Genomic DNA, 16,432 nt, shown 5'->3' on the forward strand with positions numbered 1-16,432 from the left:
CCATGAAACCAAAGATTGACAGAGTGTCGCAAAAGAAAACCACAAACAGGAGAGAGAAGTCAATGAACTTGGCTTTCGGCTTAGCGGAGAACTCTCTTGGCCAATTCGTAGTTCCCTCCTCATTCACACCGAACACCCGCCCTCCTTTCCTCTCTCCCGCCGACTGCATAAATCGATGACTATCAAAGAGTTTTTACAGCTAATGCGGCTATTTTTATTCATTACGTTTTCTTGGCTTTCTTCCATCGATAGGCTCAGTTTGATTTGCTTCGGCTTGGATCGGTTCGGTTGCTCGGTCAGTCGTTGACCGCGGTGATTCTGCTCTTCCGCCGGCCCTATCATTACTAGTCACTCTTTCTAGCCATCTTTTTTTTTGTATTTGGTTTGGTAAGGTTTAGAAATCTAATATTCTTCACCGGCTGCCAAAATATTTGCCCAGCTTCACCATTTCCTCTCATTCTCCTGCAGATTTCACAGCTAGTTGTTAGCTTTAATAAATATGTTATACCTATGCCTGAGTCATTTTGCAGTAATTTCTTTTTATGGCTCATTTGCATGAGACCCGGCCAGATACCGTTAGGTCATCAAAGGTTCCATCGTTATAATTTGTTCCCTCTCTTCGCTTTTCGATTCTGTATTATTTCTTTTCAAAGCAACGCATTTGTTAATAATTGAGGTTCTTTCACTTCTGGGATCTTTCTGGGTGTATTTAATCAGAAATTTGTTTCATAATGAGGTGGCAGCTCGTAAATTTAATCATATTTCTCTTCTTTTGAACAGTGGGGCGTGAAAGGCTCTTTGTTTGTGCCTTTCGAGAACCCATAAATTAATTATGACCCCTGCGCTAACTGCCAAAGCCAAGCTCTGATCTAATCTCGTCGATATTCAGGTTTAACCCCGTCAACTTAACACTTATTAGCTTAATAATGAACAATGTTTATGGGGTACTTACTGCACTCGAGAGTAGTAGCACTATCCACGTGACTAGTGGCAAAAATATTTTCATTTTTGCTGCAAAGAGAACAAAGAGAAAAAATCGCATATTAAAAACCATTGAAAAATCAATTAAAAGCATGTTAAGTAACAAAAAATAAATACAATTAAGGCCACCCGAGAGAATAGCCACTTATGGGATAGGTAAGGCGCTTTTCGGCTCAGGCCGAAAAGCAAACAAAAATAATTAACTTTAAAATGTTGGGCACGCACAAACAAAACACAATTGGCCTGGTCATCTCGGACAGGTGCCAAAAAATAACAAAACAATAAAGGAGAAACAAAAGACAAATGCGAAGACGGGTAAATGACACTTGAAATTTATGCGCGAACACGAGTACGAGTCCCAAGTCTCAGGCTTAGGCTTATCGCTTCCTTTGCCTTTCCCTGAAAACTTATCCAACAACGGGACCGGCATAAAAAATAATGCCCGAACACCTTTGGCGAAACAGAAAATGTTTAATGCCCGGCAATATTCATTGTTCGCTACCTGTTGGCGATTTTCTCACGCATTCATTTTCCACTTTCAGTTTTTAGTTTTCAGTTTTCAGTCGGCGACTGATTTTCATTAGACTTTGGGTTTGGTAACGAGAAAAACGAAAAACGGGCATGGACTCGGTGTTAATTGGGTAGAATGACAGAAAATTGCGTTTCCCCAGGCGACGGGGTTTTTGGGATAACGTAATAATTTTGTGTGAAGTCCGATACCATCTTTATATGGTAGGTGGGCGCTCTCATGACTATGACGTAAGACTGCTGGAGGCGGAAGTGTCTGGGAAAAAGGCGTTAGACTGTTCCAGGCCAAAAATGTTCAGTTATGATTAGGATGATAATAACTCTACATTTTAGTTTGACATAATATTTCGAGATCCAAAAATATTGTATATATTATCAGTAGTTCTGCACATATGTATATGCATATTCTTTTAGAAATGTTTTTACATTTTTTCATTTGAGAAGTATATACATTTGTTTCATTCAAATTATGTAATATTTTTTTTTGAATTTGATAAAACTTTGATTTATAAAGTTCATTTCGAAATAATGCTTAAATATTTACTTTTTTGAATATGAGTAGAAAAAAGGAATTTATCATTTTATAATAGTTAGATACCACTATTGAGATGACCAACATTCTTTTCGACTTACAGAAGTTCCACTGTAGCTGCAGATGGGCGTGAGCAAACAACTTTCTTAAGCCGGCGTGAATGTTTCAACGTGTGTAAAAATATTTGCCATTATCTATCTGCGAGTGGAAACTGGAAAACAGCGCCCTCGGCTGGCCATAAAACCTTCAACGGGCTAAAGGTAAAAAGGCAGGCAAGGATTGCACCAGGCGATTTATCTATTTCGGTTTATCAGCTAATAAACGCTTAAATAAAATACACACTCTGAGCCAAATTACATGCGCTTTGCCGTTTGCCGTTTGCAGTTTGCAGGAGGAGGAAGTTTTGGTCTTGAAGTCCGGGGATTTGGCGTCTTGTTTGCTGACTTGGCCATAAAGGGAATTGGCTCGGGTCCAGAAAGATTTGCTCCGTTCTAACGACATTTGAAGCTCGGCAGCCAGGCGCTTCTAATCTTGTTCTGCCCGTTTGCAGATCCAAGACCGCCGGCCTTTGGCGATTTGTGTTTGCTCATGTTCATGATCACTTAATTAAAGCTGGCCCCCAGTTTCCTGGGCCTTATGTTTATGTTCTGTGATGCCCGATAAATTTATGTGGCCGCGAAATGAGCGTAATTTGGTGGATTCGGGTTCGAGTTCGGGTTTCGACTTGCTCTTGGGTTAACACCCCGACTGCGATTTCCTGGGCAGCTCCCTTTGGCTGACAATCTGATATATGTGCGTGATAAATGTGGCAAATGCGGTTTCTTGTTTTCCTATCCCCGCGATTGGAAATCACGAAATGCAATGCGGCAGCTCGTATTTCCAATTTCCAAATTATCGCGAGCTACAGCAAATCGAAGACACTCCAATCACAGATGCTCTTAATGGCTTTATTTTTGCTTTTAATTGTAATTGTCGGCTTTTTGTATTGCATCGCACTTAGAGATGGTAATTGACCGATAGCCCAACTTTGCGATGACCGAAAACTAAGCTTTTGGAACGAACGGAATTGAATTTTTAAAAGGGTAATTAACGGAAAATTTGCACTTAGAAATACAAGAGATCAAAAAACATTAAATTTTGTTGAAATTCGTAAGAATCCTAGCTCACAAAGTCAACCTAAAGAATAATACTTAATTTCTAAATAGACTAAATTAGAAATTATGTATGTATACCAAGTCTAAACTTTTTTCCAAAATTAACAAAATCTCATTATTATTTCCATTAAAAAATTTATATTGCTTAGCGATTCCTCCCAAACACATACAACTATACCTAATTCCAACTAACGGCAACGTGACATGAGATCTACGCATAAATGTCCGTAGATCTTATCAAAATATTTGTACAATGTCAAATAATTTTTGAATGAAGGCCAAACAACCTTCGGTCACTTGGGGTTTATAAGACTTAGCCGAAAAATTCGTTGAATCTCTTGATCTGCGAAACGAGAAACTGGCTCTTACTCTTGCCCCCATCTCCGTTGTTGCCATCTCGCTCTGATGCGGCGGCTGTCAACGCTATCACCAACGTCTTTGCCGCTGTTGCCGACTCTTTCCCTCGCTGTGGATGATCTCATCTGGTTTTAACCTGTCTAGCCACTAAATCAAAGTCAAAGAAGCGAGTGACACATTTTTGCCCGATCGTCCGAAAAACATTCTACACGAAAACAAACACAGACACAAAATTAATGATGGCATCTTTATTAAAAATAAATGCTGATAGTTTGAAAAATGGTTTTCTCGCAAAGCAAACATTTTGTGCATCAGCTGAGAAATGTGGAGATGGGGTAGTGTGAACACACCCATAAAGATTGCGACCGGATGCTGACGCGTCATCGATGCAATCGACAGTAGTTGGGAATTTTCGTGTTTACTTGTGTATTTTATTTGTAATTTTGCTTTGCATGTCGTGTGAGTGGCAATTGGGCTTTGATTGATTTCCAAATTGCAGGCGGCGCCCTATTTTTGGATTTTATTTTCCCTTTCTTGTGGGTTATTGTCATAAATCTCGCATAAACCGATTTAATCTGTCCCTGGCCACGCCCACCTGCTGGTGGGCCCATCAATTAATTATACTTTTTCAATGTCAAAAAATCTCAGTCTCGGCAAAGAAGGTGCGTCGCCTGTTTAACCCTTTTTATAAAAGCTTACTGCTTAAATCTTGCGGCGCCTACAAAATGGAACCTGTGAGTTGGGTCTGATCCTGCGGCTTAGCATTTTTTCTAATTGCAGGTTTTCCATCGCCACGATGTGAAGGTCACTGACAGCATTAAGTACACAGGGACAAAATTTTATATTTTATTAAAACCAAAATATTTTTTTTTAGTACATTAAAAATCTTAGTACATTGATGATTCAAAGATTAGATTATGTACACATTCAGTTATAAGTATTTGTAACACCTGTTTTAATAAGCTTTTCGGTCAGTGTATACATACATGTATAATTTCGCGCCTGGCAGACAATGCCGCCGGCCTGTCTCCAACAACAAGCTCAGGGCGGGAGGAGGGTGGGGGCGGGGCTGGTCTGGGATAAACTCACTTATTCACCTGCCCGCATGCCACCAAACTGCAGAAGCAGCAACCAGTTCGCATGAAAATGCATAATCAATCACCGGCGACAACAGAAACCAGAAATTGTGAACATTTTGAAGGAGAAGATGGAATACCCTTAATAAAAGCTGCAACCCAAGGTAAAGCAATGGTAATGGGACATCAAATATAAGAATTATTTTAGATTTGGTCCATAAAATTGGTACTTTTAATACATATTTTATTCACATTATTTTCGATTTTTAAATGCTCAACAGTCAGCAGAAGTTAAAGAAACCAGAAAATGTGGAAAATTTAAAGCAGAATATGGAATAGCGCTGATAAACGCTGCCACTTATCGATAGCTTTGAGTCCACAGTGAAACATTGGAAGAGGAACATAAAATTTAAGAATCAATGTTTTATCATTTTATATTTAATGTTGTGCGTTTACACTTTTGCTATCGCATTAGTTTTGATCTTTCAAGTCCTCGGCACTATTGTACAATAAGAGGTGTTCCTCGTAGAACTGGATGACGACCTGGGGACAGATTACGTTGGCCTGCTTGGCTAGCACTAGATCCGCGTGTCCAGTGCCCACCCACTTCATCAGGAACATCAGTTGACCGGACGAGTTGGTGGCGCCCAGGATCTTCGAGGGCTCCAAGCCGCGCTCAAAGCCTGTTAGATTTTCGTCATCCTCCTCCTGCACCTTCTGGCGTTTGCTGCAAGCGGAGCCATGTGAACCCAATGCGGAGGATAGACGCTGCATGGACTCCTTTTTGTTCTTTATCAGCGACTTCTCAAAGCTGGCAATCAAGTCCGGACAGTGAAGATCCTCCATGGACTCCCAAGTGTTTGCACTGCGCGGATATCCCTTCCATTTCAGGTAGTATTCCGTTTTACCATTCTCAATCCTTTTATCCTCTATGCGTTCTACAGAGTATTCGGCCATTATTTTTGGTTAATATTCGTTTGTTACTTATTAGCTTCTTAGAAACGTGGCAGGACAGTGTTTACACACCTAATTAAGATCTTTATCGGTGTATTTCGATAAAAGCTTCAAATTAGTGATGAGAGCAAAGCAACCCTGGCATAAATACATCGACTTTTACTTTTTGATTGCTTATCACAATTATCTCAATTTAAAATTGAATTTTTGCCAAGTGCACTACTCATGACTTGGCATAATTTGGCCGCAGTTAGGGTATCGAGCATACCAACGCCCATTGGCCGTATCATTGGTGCATCTTCATCTGACATTTCGCACGACTCGAATGTCAAGGTGCGATTGCTCGCCTTACTTGCGATATTTTCGCCTTACTCCACCGACTCCAACTTGTTAACAATTCGTGTAAAGTTGCCGCTCATTAAAAACTCATAAATCAGGTGCGGCAGAGGGAGGAGGTTTTCGAATGGCACAAGTAATTGCCGTTGCTGGCCCAGTGTCAAAATAAAGGAAAATAAAGGAACTCGTCGGCGGAAATGATCGACCACCAGGTGGTGGTGTGAAAAATACAGCAAGTACTACAGCTAGATGCCAATAGTTTCCGCATATTGGAAGTCTCCGATGGCTCTTTGATTAATGATAAATGTGCTCGGTGCATCCGCCGCTATGACATTAATCCAGCGCCGCCGCCTGAGAACCCACAGTACACAGAACACGGAGCAGAAACGAACAGAAGTCGGAGCAGGCAAAACCCGAGGTCTCCAGTTAAAGCCATTAAACCCCGCTGGAGCTGCTTGGGCGCACAATTTAAAGCAGAAACTAACGCAGTTAGACAACAAACCACTTTCAAGAGTGCCAGCCAGGCAAACAGGGAAAACGGCTTTCAACTCGTTTCGCTGGCCGCTCTGTTGCAGTTGCATGCACTTAGAAAATAAACGCATTTCCCATTTTGATCAATCTCATTTTTACATCTCATTTAATATCATTTTGACAGTATCCAGATAGCTCTGAAGGTGTTACAAAAAGTTTTAAGTCTTCTTTTGTTATATTAAGAGTTTTTTCATTTTATTCATTCATTCAATTCATTTATGTTTACCACATTTTTCAACTATTTTTTCCTTAATTTAATTAAATGCCGATCCTTAGGAAATCCTAAAACTGGTAGACCCATTTCTAAATTATTAAAGCATATTTAATAATTAGTTGCTAAAGCATCTTCAAACATATTATTTTTTGTAATTGCCTGATGATGTTAGCTATTTCTTCAGTGTATCGTTGCCGTTGATGTTGTTGCTGCCGTGGGTGCAGCCGTTGCATGTTGCATGCTGCCAGTACGTTCAACTTTTGCAGTTAACAGTTAGATTTTGAAATAGCCAACAGCACTGGGATTCCAGTTTTTTTCTGGCCACGGCCTGAGAACTCGGCGATCAAGATGCGCAACGCCACGACGGAAGGAAATTGCCGTCCAAGTAGTCGCAGCTCCGAACGTTGCATTGCGCACATCAAATAAATACTGGTACTTGGCAATTTTTGTGTTAAAACAAAATTAAAGCAATGCCAGTGCCAGTGCGCTGCTGCGGTGTAACATTAACCCAAATACATAATTCTCGCCGCATCGACGGACAAGGATCGGCACATTAATCATTGGCAGGGGGACAGCTCTTGGGAAGAGTTAGCATATTTGGGTTTATGGGTGAGCCCCAGTATCCTAAGCAGGAAATCATTAGAGAACGGTCCAAGGAATCCGCCATGGCTTATGTATCTTTCTTGGAAATTGTCTGTTGAGCTTAGTTTTTGCTTGAAGGTCAGTTCCTAAGATTTCAGGCAGAGATCAAACTATTAATTCTGGCATTCCCTTTTTTGCATACTTTGAAATGGCCTTTGTTTTTAGGTAATATATTTTTAGAAGGAAAAAAAAGGAAACTTATTAAGAAATGTATTTAAATATTAAGTAAATATAGTTTCTCATGATTTCACGTGGGCATGTGATTTCTTGTTAAGAAATCATTATTTAAAGACCTGCTTAAATGACAAAAAGAGACTGAATCGTTCCCACAAAATCTCCACAATATTTCCAGATCTTAAACCATTCAATTCAATTGTATATTGATATTTATATATAGGCGACCAGGCGAGTGAGACATTACAAGGGATGCCCGAGAACAATGTATATCTCTTGTCAGCAGGGAAGCGCTTCGATCGGATTGACTTTAGCTGACTGTTGACAAGTTTCTGATAAGATTAATATGCCGCACGAGCTTAAAGGTTAAGCATGCAAATCAGGCGGGAAGCATTGACCGCTGAGAAGGACATCCGAGGAATTCAGAAGGAGCTGCAGCAGCAGGAGGCTTTAGGCTGCAATGCACTGGATGGTCTGGAAGTCTGGATAGCCACCAGGTACGAGCTACTAAATCTCTTTATTGCCTAGTGCCAACACAATGGGGCAACTGAACTGGAGACGCCGACTTATTTGTAGTAGCCATAACAGCCACTACTACGCACCGTATGTCTGATGTATTGTTTTTTAGTCTTTCGTTCTTATTTTATTTGTATTTTTTTTTGTTAGCCCCCCTTGTTTATGGTGTGCTGCTGGCCTGTTTTGTTTATGCACCCAATGAGATCAAGTCGATACGCTTCGATTTGTTAAGAGATGGCACCTAAACGGAGGGGTGCTGGTGTCGCATTGACATAATTGAGACATTATCGATGGCCTGGCTCTATTTTTCTGCCCAACAGAGAGAAATGGCCATCGATGATCGGCTGGTAATGTCAAGGTTACATTGTCGACCTTTTGCCAAGCACGAAACAATTTAAATGCAATTTTTGCTTAAATAAGAAATAAAATCCCCAAGCAAGGCAAACATCTGCAAAGCAGAAAAAAAAAGAGAAAAAACAAATATTTGCTAATTTATCCTGTACGTGTCCTCCAACTAAGTGCACAGGTTTTGGGCCTTAAGCCGGCACGTTGCCGTTGACCCTCCTCTTCTTCGCCCAGTCCTCTGTCTTTCGGCCGTGTTGATTGTTTGCGTTGGACGCTGGCTGTTAAAATGCCTTTGATCTTCTGATATTCCTTGGCCCTGGTCTTGGACTCTTGGCCAGAGGATCAGAGAACTAGAGAGCCCAGCGGACATGCCGAAAAGACCAGTCCCCCATTCCCGACGACTACCAATACGACGACTACCAAGACGACGACGACGCACGGCGGGCGTATTTAACTTGACTTTGACTGGCTCCAACTGCAGCTCTAGGCCCTTTTTCAGGTCTCTGCGGGCAACTTGTTAAAAAGAATGTCGACTCCGGGCGACGCATGTTTTTCTCTGTTTTTTTTTTCTACCCCCTCCCTCTAGTCTGGGACTCCTCTTTCGGCTGACTCTGAAATTTCGCTTTCATTGTCGGTCATGACGCTGTTCTTCTTGTCCAACCCACCTCTCCAATGCTTAACCCAGAAATTAGCCACAACCCTTTAAGTGCACCTACACGATCGAAGATGGCGGGGGCTAAGATGGTGAGAGAGGTGTTAATTAGGCTTTTTATTGTCTACGAATCTCAGTGCCACATTATTGGCAAAGCAATCTTCGGGGGCCCTTTCGCAAAACATAAATGTCAATATTTATTTACGCCGCTGCGGTCGCAATTTATTTCCAGTTTTTAATTGAAAAGGCCGCCCTCCGACTGGGGATTCTGGACTGCGGCCACAATTTGCAGCACAATGTGTCTAAGCTGTGCCTCGTAAATGTCCAGTTGGCCGTAAATTGTAGCCCACACTGTGGCAAATATTGGTTTTAAAATATGCCAAGGTCATGGCCTTTTTTACTGTAGGAAATGGCTTTAAACTGGCTTTGCTAACCCTTTGAAACAGAGTAAATGTTTTAACTTTTAGTATAAGGTACGTAAAATTGGTTTGTAGACGAGATATTATTAGATTTTATTATTAGATATTATTATTAATCAATCGATTATGCCAATGAAATGTTTCCAAAAATAAATAGAAATTCCAGTCATAATCTTTTTTGTTATTCTGACCACTTTGAATAATGTTTTTCCATTAAATAACTTTGTATCAAAATCAATTTACCAGCCAAGTAAACTATACATCCAATTGATTGCCAAGAAGAATTTTCATAATATTACATTGCAGAAAATGATCAAACATTTATTGCATGTATTGCATTGCTATGGCGCAGCTATTATACAAATTGAATAAATGCGGGCCATAAAAATTCAGATAATCTGTAATTTATTCCCGTTTGCAATTACTCTTTCAGGGGTTGAACAATGCCTGCACTGATTCCTAACTGACATACTTTCTTGGAGTGTAGAAACCACCTCGGCCCACATGTGCCCGTTTTTGTGGGCTTTGGTGTGTTTTTGTGGCATGCAGACCTGACCTCCAATCGACAGAGCCTGTGGCGCCTTCTTCGACGGCTTTCCAAACTGCACAATTTTCGCCTACGCCGGGTGAAAGAGTCTGGCCAAGATGCTGGCTGGGGCGGAGGACTCGGAGTCGGAGGCGGAGGAGTTGGGCTGCCCAGTCCATAAATGGACACACACGATCCGTGGAGTACAGTCCACAAAACCCCATGCGGCCATAAATGGAGCTGGCCATTAGAAAGGTAAATTGCAGTCGATTTAATTCAATGCAGGAGAGATAGGCATAGAGTGAACTCTAATTACAAGTGGCTGTGGTGGTGGTGGTGGTGGTGACCTTTTGGACGCTTCGATGATTTGACTAACTGCCCTGCACACCCTTTCTTCTCCTTTTCTGGAGGTTACGTAATGATGATTAAGCCGTGTCTGGGATCCGCTGCAAAACAATCAATCATAAAAGGGCAGCGGCTAACGGAAATACCGAGATATATTTGTAAATTCAAGAACAGAGCGAGGGTATGAGGTGCGTACATCAGGTTTTCCATGGTTTTGGTCTCCACTCCAAGTTCGGGTTCTTACAATTCTAATTTATATGATTTTTACGTAGCTATCCGGCGGAAGTAAACCTTGGTCGATGTTGCCGTCTTCGCCACTTCGGCTGCTTCTGCCACTTCTTCTTGGCCGTGTGTTTATTTGTGTTGTAAATTGCGAATGCGCCCCAAAGCAACAACAAAAGGGGGAAAAACATAACGCGCAGTCGCGCACTTCAATAAACAACAGGAGGAACACCACAACAGCCACAACAACTATATATACTTGGGCATTAGTTGCCGCTGCCATTGCGTACGTGCCCGGACCCGGCGTCGCCATCTCTATGCACAGAAAAATAATATATTTTAATGGATATAGTCACTTTAAGTCGATTTTTCCATTTTACATCTGATCTTTCTGTAATCATCGTTCAAAGGAGAAGCAGGAGTTCTTCAACAGCATTTAAATCATTATTATTATTCAAACTTTAAACGTTTTCATTATTTTGAAGAAATTCTATGGCTCTATTTTATTTTGTTAAGGATTGTCTGCCACTGGCTTTTTAAACTCTATGAAAATTTGGCTTAAACCATCTCGAGTACTACAGAAATCTTGTAAAATTTAATTATTTCCTACGCCATATTTTAAAGACAATGGTAGGGGATTTTAAAAGTTCCTAAACAAATATTTTTTTAACACTGAAGAAACTACAAGAAAGCTTTATAAATTGCTATAAGGAAATGATTTTAAAACAATACAAGCCTTGTTTTAAAATCATATCCTTACTTTTAAAAACTTATTTGTAAAACCCAAACAAGTCAAACCAAATATTTCTTTCTCTGCAGCCATCACCAGCGAATGTGGATGGTTTCTTTGGGTTTACCACTGACAAAGACGACAACCACGCATCGTAAAAAGTGTTTTATGCAATTGCCGCTTTGGTTTTGGCTGCGATGTGGTTGTGGTTGTGTTTGCCTATTGTATAATAGCCCCATGTGTGTGCGTGTGCGGTATGTGCTCTGCATAATTTTATGATTCGCCCGCCATCAGTTCCTGCAACTCAAGCGAACTCGAAAAGCCATGTCCATTGGCGATTTCTCCTCTTCCTCAGACCTTTTTTTTTTGTCAGGAGACGCGTGGGCGATGGAGTGCATGTGCTTGTGCATGTGGATTTGATGCATTGATTGAATTTAACGCAGCGCAATTTGGGCCCAACGCTCTTGACCAGAAGGGCCAAAGTCGAGCCACAATGGCACAGCGTGAGTCAGGCGGAGATGTGCTATGTGGTGACTATGTGACTGGAATCGCAATCGGAATGCCGCGACGGATGAGCCGAGGATGGTCGATGGTAATTGTAAATGGCCGGACAGGTCGCTCGGTAGCTGCCATTCAGTGTTGCCAATTTAGCCAAATTTGGCATGTGACTAGGTTTTTTTTTAAAGAGCGGTTCGTAACTACTGCTTTTTGCGACTCTTGTGGAAGTTTCGATGGTTTTTATTCCGGTGAATACTGTTGAAAAGCTTATATTTAAGTAGGACAAGAACAAGATCTTTAAGGCGAAGGATTTTCTGGACAAAATATGGGGAAATCGTGTCAACTTCAAAACATCAGTGATCTTAAGGCTCTAGATTCAAGAAAAAGTCTTAAGATTGTTGTTAAATAAAGAGAGTATATAACCTATCCTTTCAAAATTAATTTTTAATATTTTTCCATTAAAGAAATCCAATTTTCCATTTAGAATCACTTTCCGCAAGTAAAGTTGCAACTTTGTGTTGCAATCGCAGCTTTCTTGACGCCTTGTCCTCACCTCATCTTGATTTATTTAGTAAGCTTTAATTTATGACTCCACTTCAAAGAGATATTTTTCGAACTAATCCTGGTCGCAGCATTCCTGTTTAAATTATCGCCGCTTGTACTTCTGATCCAGTGGCTAGTTACATGGAGTGGACCTTGAAGCATCCCAACTACAAGCGATTTAAATATACGAAAATAACTAAATCTAGACATAAAAAGCGACAACAGTGCCGCGAACAAGAAGTCTTGTAAAAATGCAAATCAATAAGCAAAGGTCCAGTTTGCTTGCCTGCAATAAAATAAATGTAAGGAGGCAGCCATAAAAACATCTACAAGGAGTCGCAGTAGTAGTTCCTTTCGACTTCTTGGCCAGTGTTTTTTTTGTCGCATCTGGCAGGCAGGCAGCCAGCCAGTGGTTGAAATTTGGTTTAGTACCTAGGTGTTAATTATCGCTAAAAGTCAATGGCGGACAATCGGCGAAATCTGCACAGGGGCATCGCGTCGCATCGCATCGCAGCGCATCGCATAGTAGTGCTTTGCATCTGCCCCTGGAGAATACGAATACTTAGACTTTGCTGCGAATGGAGCTGGTCGGGCACACATTTCGCCCCAGCAGTTGGACAGCTGTACAAGTGGCCACGATAATTAATATGAAAATATGTGAGGATGGCGCAGGACAACAGCAACAGCCGTTTGCTGCTATTTTTAGCATCAAGTTTTTAATGAGCCCTGTCCAAAGTCGTGCCAATGCAGCAATGCGAGGTGGGGTAGTAGTAGTAGTCGAAATGGATCCAGGGCCACCCGGGCGCCCTGATTATGCGCTCATTTCTGTCCGCTTGTATGAATTATTAAATTAAGCAAAACGACGCCGATGCCTCGGCATTAATTGCTTTATAATAGGGATGGCCCAAGATCATACCCGAAAAGAGGAACCCGCTTCTCGGTTTCAGTTTTCCTATTTCTGCCTTAGCATTTTGTGGTGTTTTTGCCATGCTCATATTTCTATAATTTATTGTAATGCACTTGGGGCGTGTTTCATTTCTCGCTTTAAAATGGCATAAATTTTTAAGCCGTGCCTCGACGGCCCATTCGGCGTCACAGGAATCGAGGTCTGCGGCTATTTAACAATTTATTGTCTGTACACATATAACCGCGTTTATACTACACTACATGTATATAGTATATATATATGTATATATGTATATATATATTTCTCTTTTTTTTTTCGTTCTGTAGTTGCATTTTGTCTGAAGTCGACAGCGGCCACGACCACCTTGATGTTCATGTCCCGAACCGACAACAACGAATACGACGACTGGGGGCCAATTTACTTTGGTTTTCATTCATGTACGTCGGAATGGAGAGGAAAATAAGAGAAAAAATCGCTGGCAAAAAACTGTAAGCTGCGTTCATTACACGTTGTTATTTGTTGTCTGCGGTACATTATTGCTCTTGTTCGCTGTTTTGCTCACCAATTAGCTGCAGTCGGCCAAACGAAAGACTCAGGCCACGAACTTGACTGCTGTTCCTCCTCTACGTTCCTCCTTCCTCTGGTGAAGTGAAAAAGATCATCGCCATAGGCTTTTGTCACGTACTTTCCACGGACCTAATACTCTTCTATTGCCTGAAGAAGACTTGAAGAAGTCAAAGAACTAGCTCGTTTTTCTTGCTGACGCACCATCAACCACATCATCCGCTCTCAAGATGATTATGACCGGCAAGAGGGGCGCATATCAATCAAATGCCACACTGTACGAGGTTTCTTCAGCGAAGGGCCGCCGCTTGAACTTGACATTGGGTGTAAGTGACCATTAGGGAAGTGGCTTGGGAAGGTCCCCGGCAAGCCCCAGTCGGAAGAACATGGAGCCAAGCCTGTGGCAATTAGCCGGGAATATCAATCAACGCACCATTTGAGTGTGAAAACAGCTCAGCTTTTAATTACAAAAGCTCTTTGTGTGTGGGACTCATAAGACGATGTCGAAGTGGAAATCGACGCAGTTGAAGGCCTCCCATGTCCCCGCCCACGGTCATTTCAATAACGCCTCTGCTCGATGTTTGTTGCCAGCCAGGCCAGAAAGCCAGAAAAGCCAGCCCAACTCGCTTGTTAGAATCGCATGCAAACCGGGCCTGTCTTAGCCCGGATCATGGGTAATAAGCCAATTGGCGTTGGCCACACTACATTTTAATCAAGCCAACTGAGTTGTAAAGCCCACGCACCATCAAAGCCAAATATGTTCACTGTCGGTGTGAGACTCACACCAGATCCAAACTGTCGCCAGTTGTCGACCTTCGAGGCGTTGACTCATGGCTTATACTTTTGGCCATAACCGACGGCTCTGTGGATGGCAAATTGATGGTGAAATTGTTGAGAGGCTGGCACAGCCGAGATATCCGGGATGCATAACGCACCCAAGTGGAATTCTCCATACAATTTGGGCCTGAACAATTAATTGTAAGTAATTTAATATTAAATCATATTACCAAAATAGTAGATAACCACATCCAAACAAAAAGTTTAAGATTTTTAATAACCAATGATAATATCTACAAAGAAAAATACAAAACGGATAGAAAATACAGTTTGCTTAACAAGCCTTTAATTAGGTAAGATTAGTAAATTAGCCACGCTGTTTCTTCCTGAAACTGATCGTCATCTTGGTTAATACTTCCTTTGTGCACCGACAATCATCCAGCCTCCTCGTTCCGGAGACGAATCAAATACCGATAATTCCGCCCCTTTAAGCGGACGAGAACTGACTGTCAGGCTAAATTAGCAGTGGCTACTGTTGACCATCTCATATCATTTACCAAGGCACCAATGCACCAAGACACCGACTGGCGAGACTTCAGAGACCCCTTTGCCAATTCGATTAGGCCACGCAAATGTAATTTAATAATTGCGGTTGCCCATGTTGATTAACATGTGCGGTTTTTGCAATTTACTGCCGGCGCACCGGCGATTCACAGGATATGAGCTGGCACTATGACAATGACAGGATGCATCAATGTGCGGCGAAAAGTCACTGCTTTTCTGCCGGAGTTCAGGGGGAAATGTTTATGGCTATGTTATGGTCGCCTGCGGTGGCAGCTTCAAATGCCGCCGTAGTTGCATTTTAAATGGTCGCTCACTGCCTCCTGTGGCCAGATTAATTTAAATGAAGTTATTAGCCAACCCGATAGCCCAGTGACAGGGTGCAGAAACAAAGGAGCCGGACCATGTTGCTGCCTCCAACTCCTGGCGGCTCTTAAAGTGCCCTGATATGGGGTACTATATCGAACATGTACTATACGAGCATGTATATAGTAGTTACCGGCCTGCAACGGGTTTTCCGTTTTAACTGCTCTTGCGGGCTGCATTTGAAAGTTAAATTACGGTAGCGATATCGGGGCAGACATTCCGTTAATTGGCCGCACAACTTGAGATCAGGCTACCGCCTTGGTTTTTCGCATGCAGACCTTCTAAATACTCTATTTGCATGTGGCGTCCGGGAAATGAGTGAAAGAATGTGCCGGTAGATTGCGACTTTCTATGTCTTCCCCGAAATTATTTCCTTTCATTTTGGTCAAATTGATGAGAAAATACTTACGAGTGGTGTCATAAAATATTTTAGTACCTGTTTGTTTCTTATGATTCTTATGATAATCGTTATGTAATTTTGAGTTCTAAAACAGAGTTGAGGTTCTGCCTGTTTTGTTTTATGTATGTTTAAATACATATTTTAATATAAAATTAGACATTTCCTTGTTTGTTTCTTATTTATTGTAAAGCTAAGTCTATACCCAATTTCCCATGTATTCGGTGAGTGTAATAAAATTTCGTTGCGCCCCAGCCACCTCGCCTTCTTGATGCCTGGATTTTTGTTTTGTTTTTTGGCTAAGTCCGCTTTACAGTTGCTGCAAAAATTGTTGCAAATTGCAGTTTAAAAAGTTTCCGTGTTGGTTTTTTTTTTCACAGCGACGTCGTCGGCGGCGGCAACGACTGCAACTAATATGAGTCATAAATTTACAGTCTTAACTCGAGGCTAAGGTAACCTGGAGCTGTGCCGTTGACAGGGATTTTTTGAAATGAAATAAATAAACGGCATTACAGCTAGTTATATTATATGCAGCGATCAGGGTCTTGAGCGGCATAAACCAAGACGACAAACAAAAAAAAAAGA

The 16,432-nt window shown here is 41.5% G+C and overlaps 2 protein-coding genes and 1 long non-coding RNA gene across 53 annotated transcripts in view; 1 reads left to right on the forward strand and 2 right to left on the reverse strand.

The window, feature by feature from the left end:
* LOC128263194 (uncharacterized) overlaps window positions 1–16,432 on the reverse strand; it is a 131,314-nt gene that overhangs the window by 94,979 nt on the left and 19,903 nt on the right. For 49 of the 50 annotated variants that reach the window (XM_052997963.1, XM_052997964.1, XM_052997960.1 and 46 more), the window contains one exon: window positions 953–1,011. In XM_052997963.1, the coding sequence (XP_052853923.1) occupies window positions 953–1,006 (54 nt within the window). In that variant the 5' untranslated portion in view covers window positions 1,007–1,011. Of the gene's footprint in view, window positions 1–952; window positions 1,012–2,142; window positions 3,008–16,432 lie in introns of those variants that run through there. The other variant, XM_052997965.1, reaches the window with a different exon arrangement.
* LOC128263234 (chromobox protein homolog 5) lies at window positions 4,887–5,677 on the reverse strand. The gene has a single exon (XM_052998122.1). It carries the CDS (start codon window positions 5,583–5,585, stop codon window positions 5,100–5,102), a length of 486 nt encoding a protein of 161 aa, XP_052854082.1. The 5' UTR covers window positions 5,586–5,677; the 3' UTR covers window positions 4,887–5,099.
* LOC128263243 (uncharacterized) lies at window positions 7,724–10,931 on the forward strand. Of its 2 annotated transcripts, none has more exons than XR_008268422.1 (3): window positions 7,724–7,976; window positions 9,845–10,470; window positions 10,555–10,931. It is a non-coding gene; the product is annotated as an uncharacterized LOC128263243 (long non-coding RNA). The 2 variants fall into 2 exon arrangements; XR_008268423.1 differs by having other exon boundaries at window positions 9,845–10,192; window positions 10,257–10,931.

Source organism: Drosophila gunungcola, unplaced genomic scaffold, assembly GCF_025200985.1.
Source record: "Drosophila gunungcola strain Sukarami unplaced genomic scaffold, Dgunungcola_SK_2 000001F, whole genome shotgun sequence".
Classification (NCBI taxonomy): domain Eukaryota; kingdom Metazoa; phylum Arthropoda; class Insecta; order Diptera; family Drosophilidae; genus Drosophila; species Drosophila gunungcola.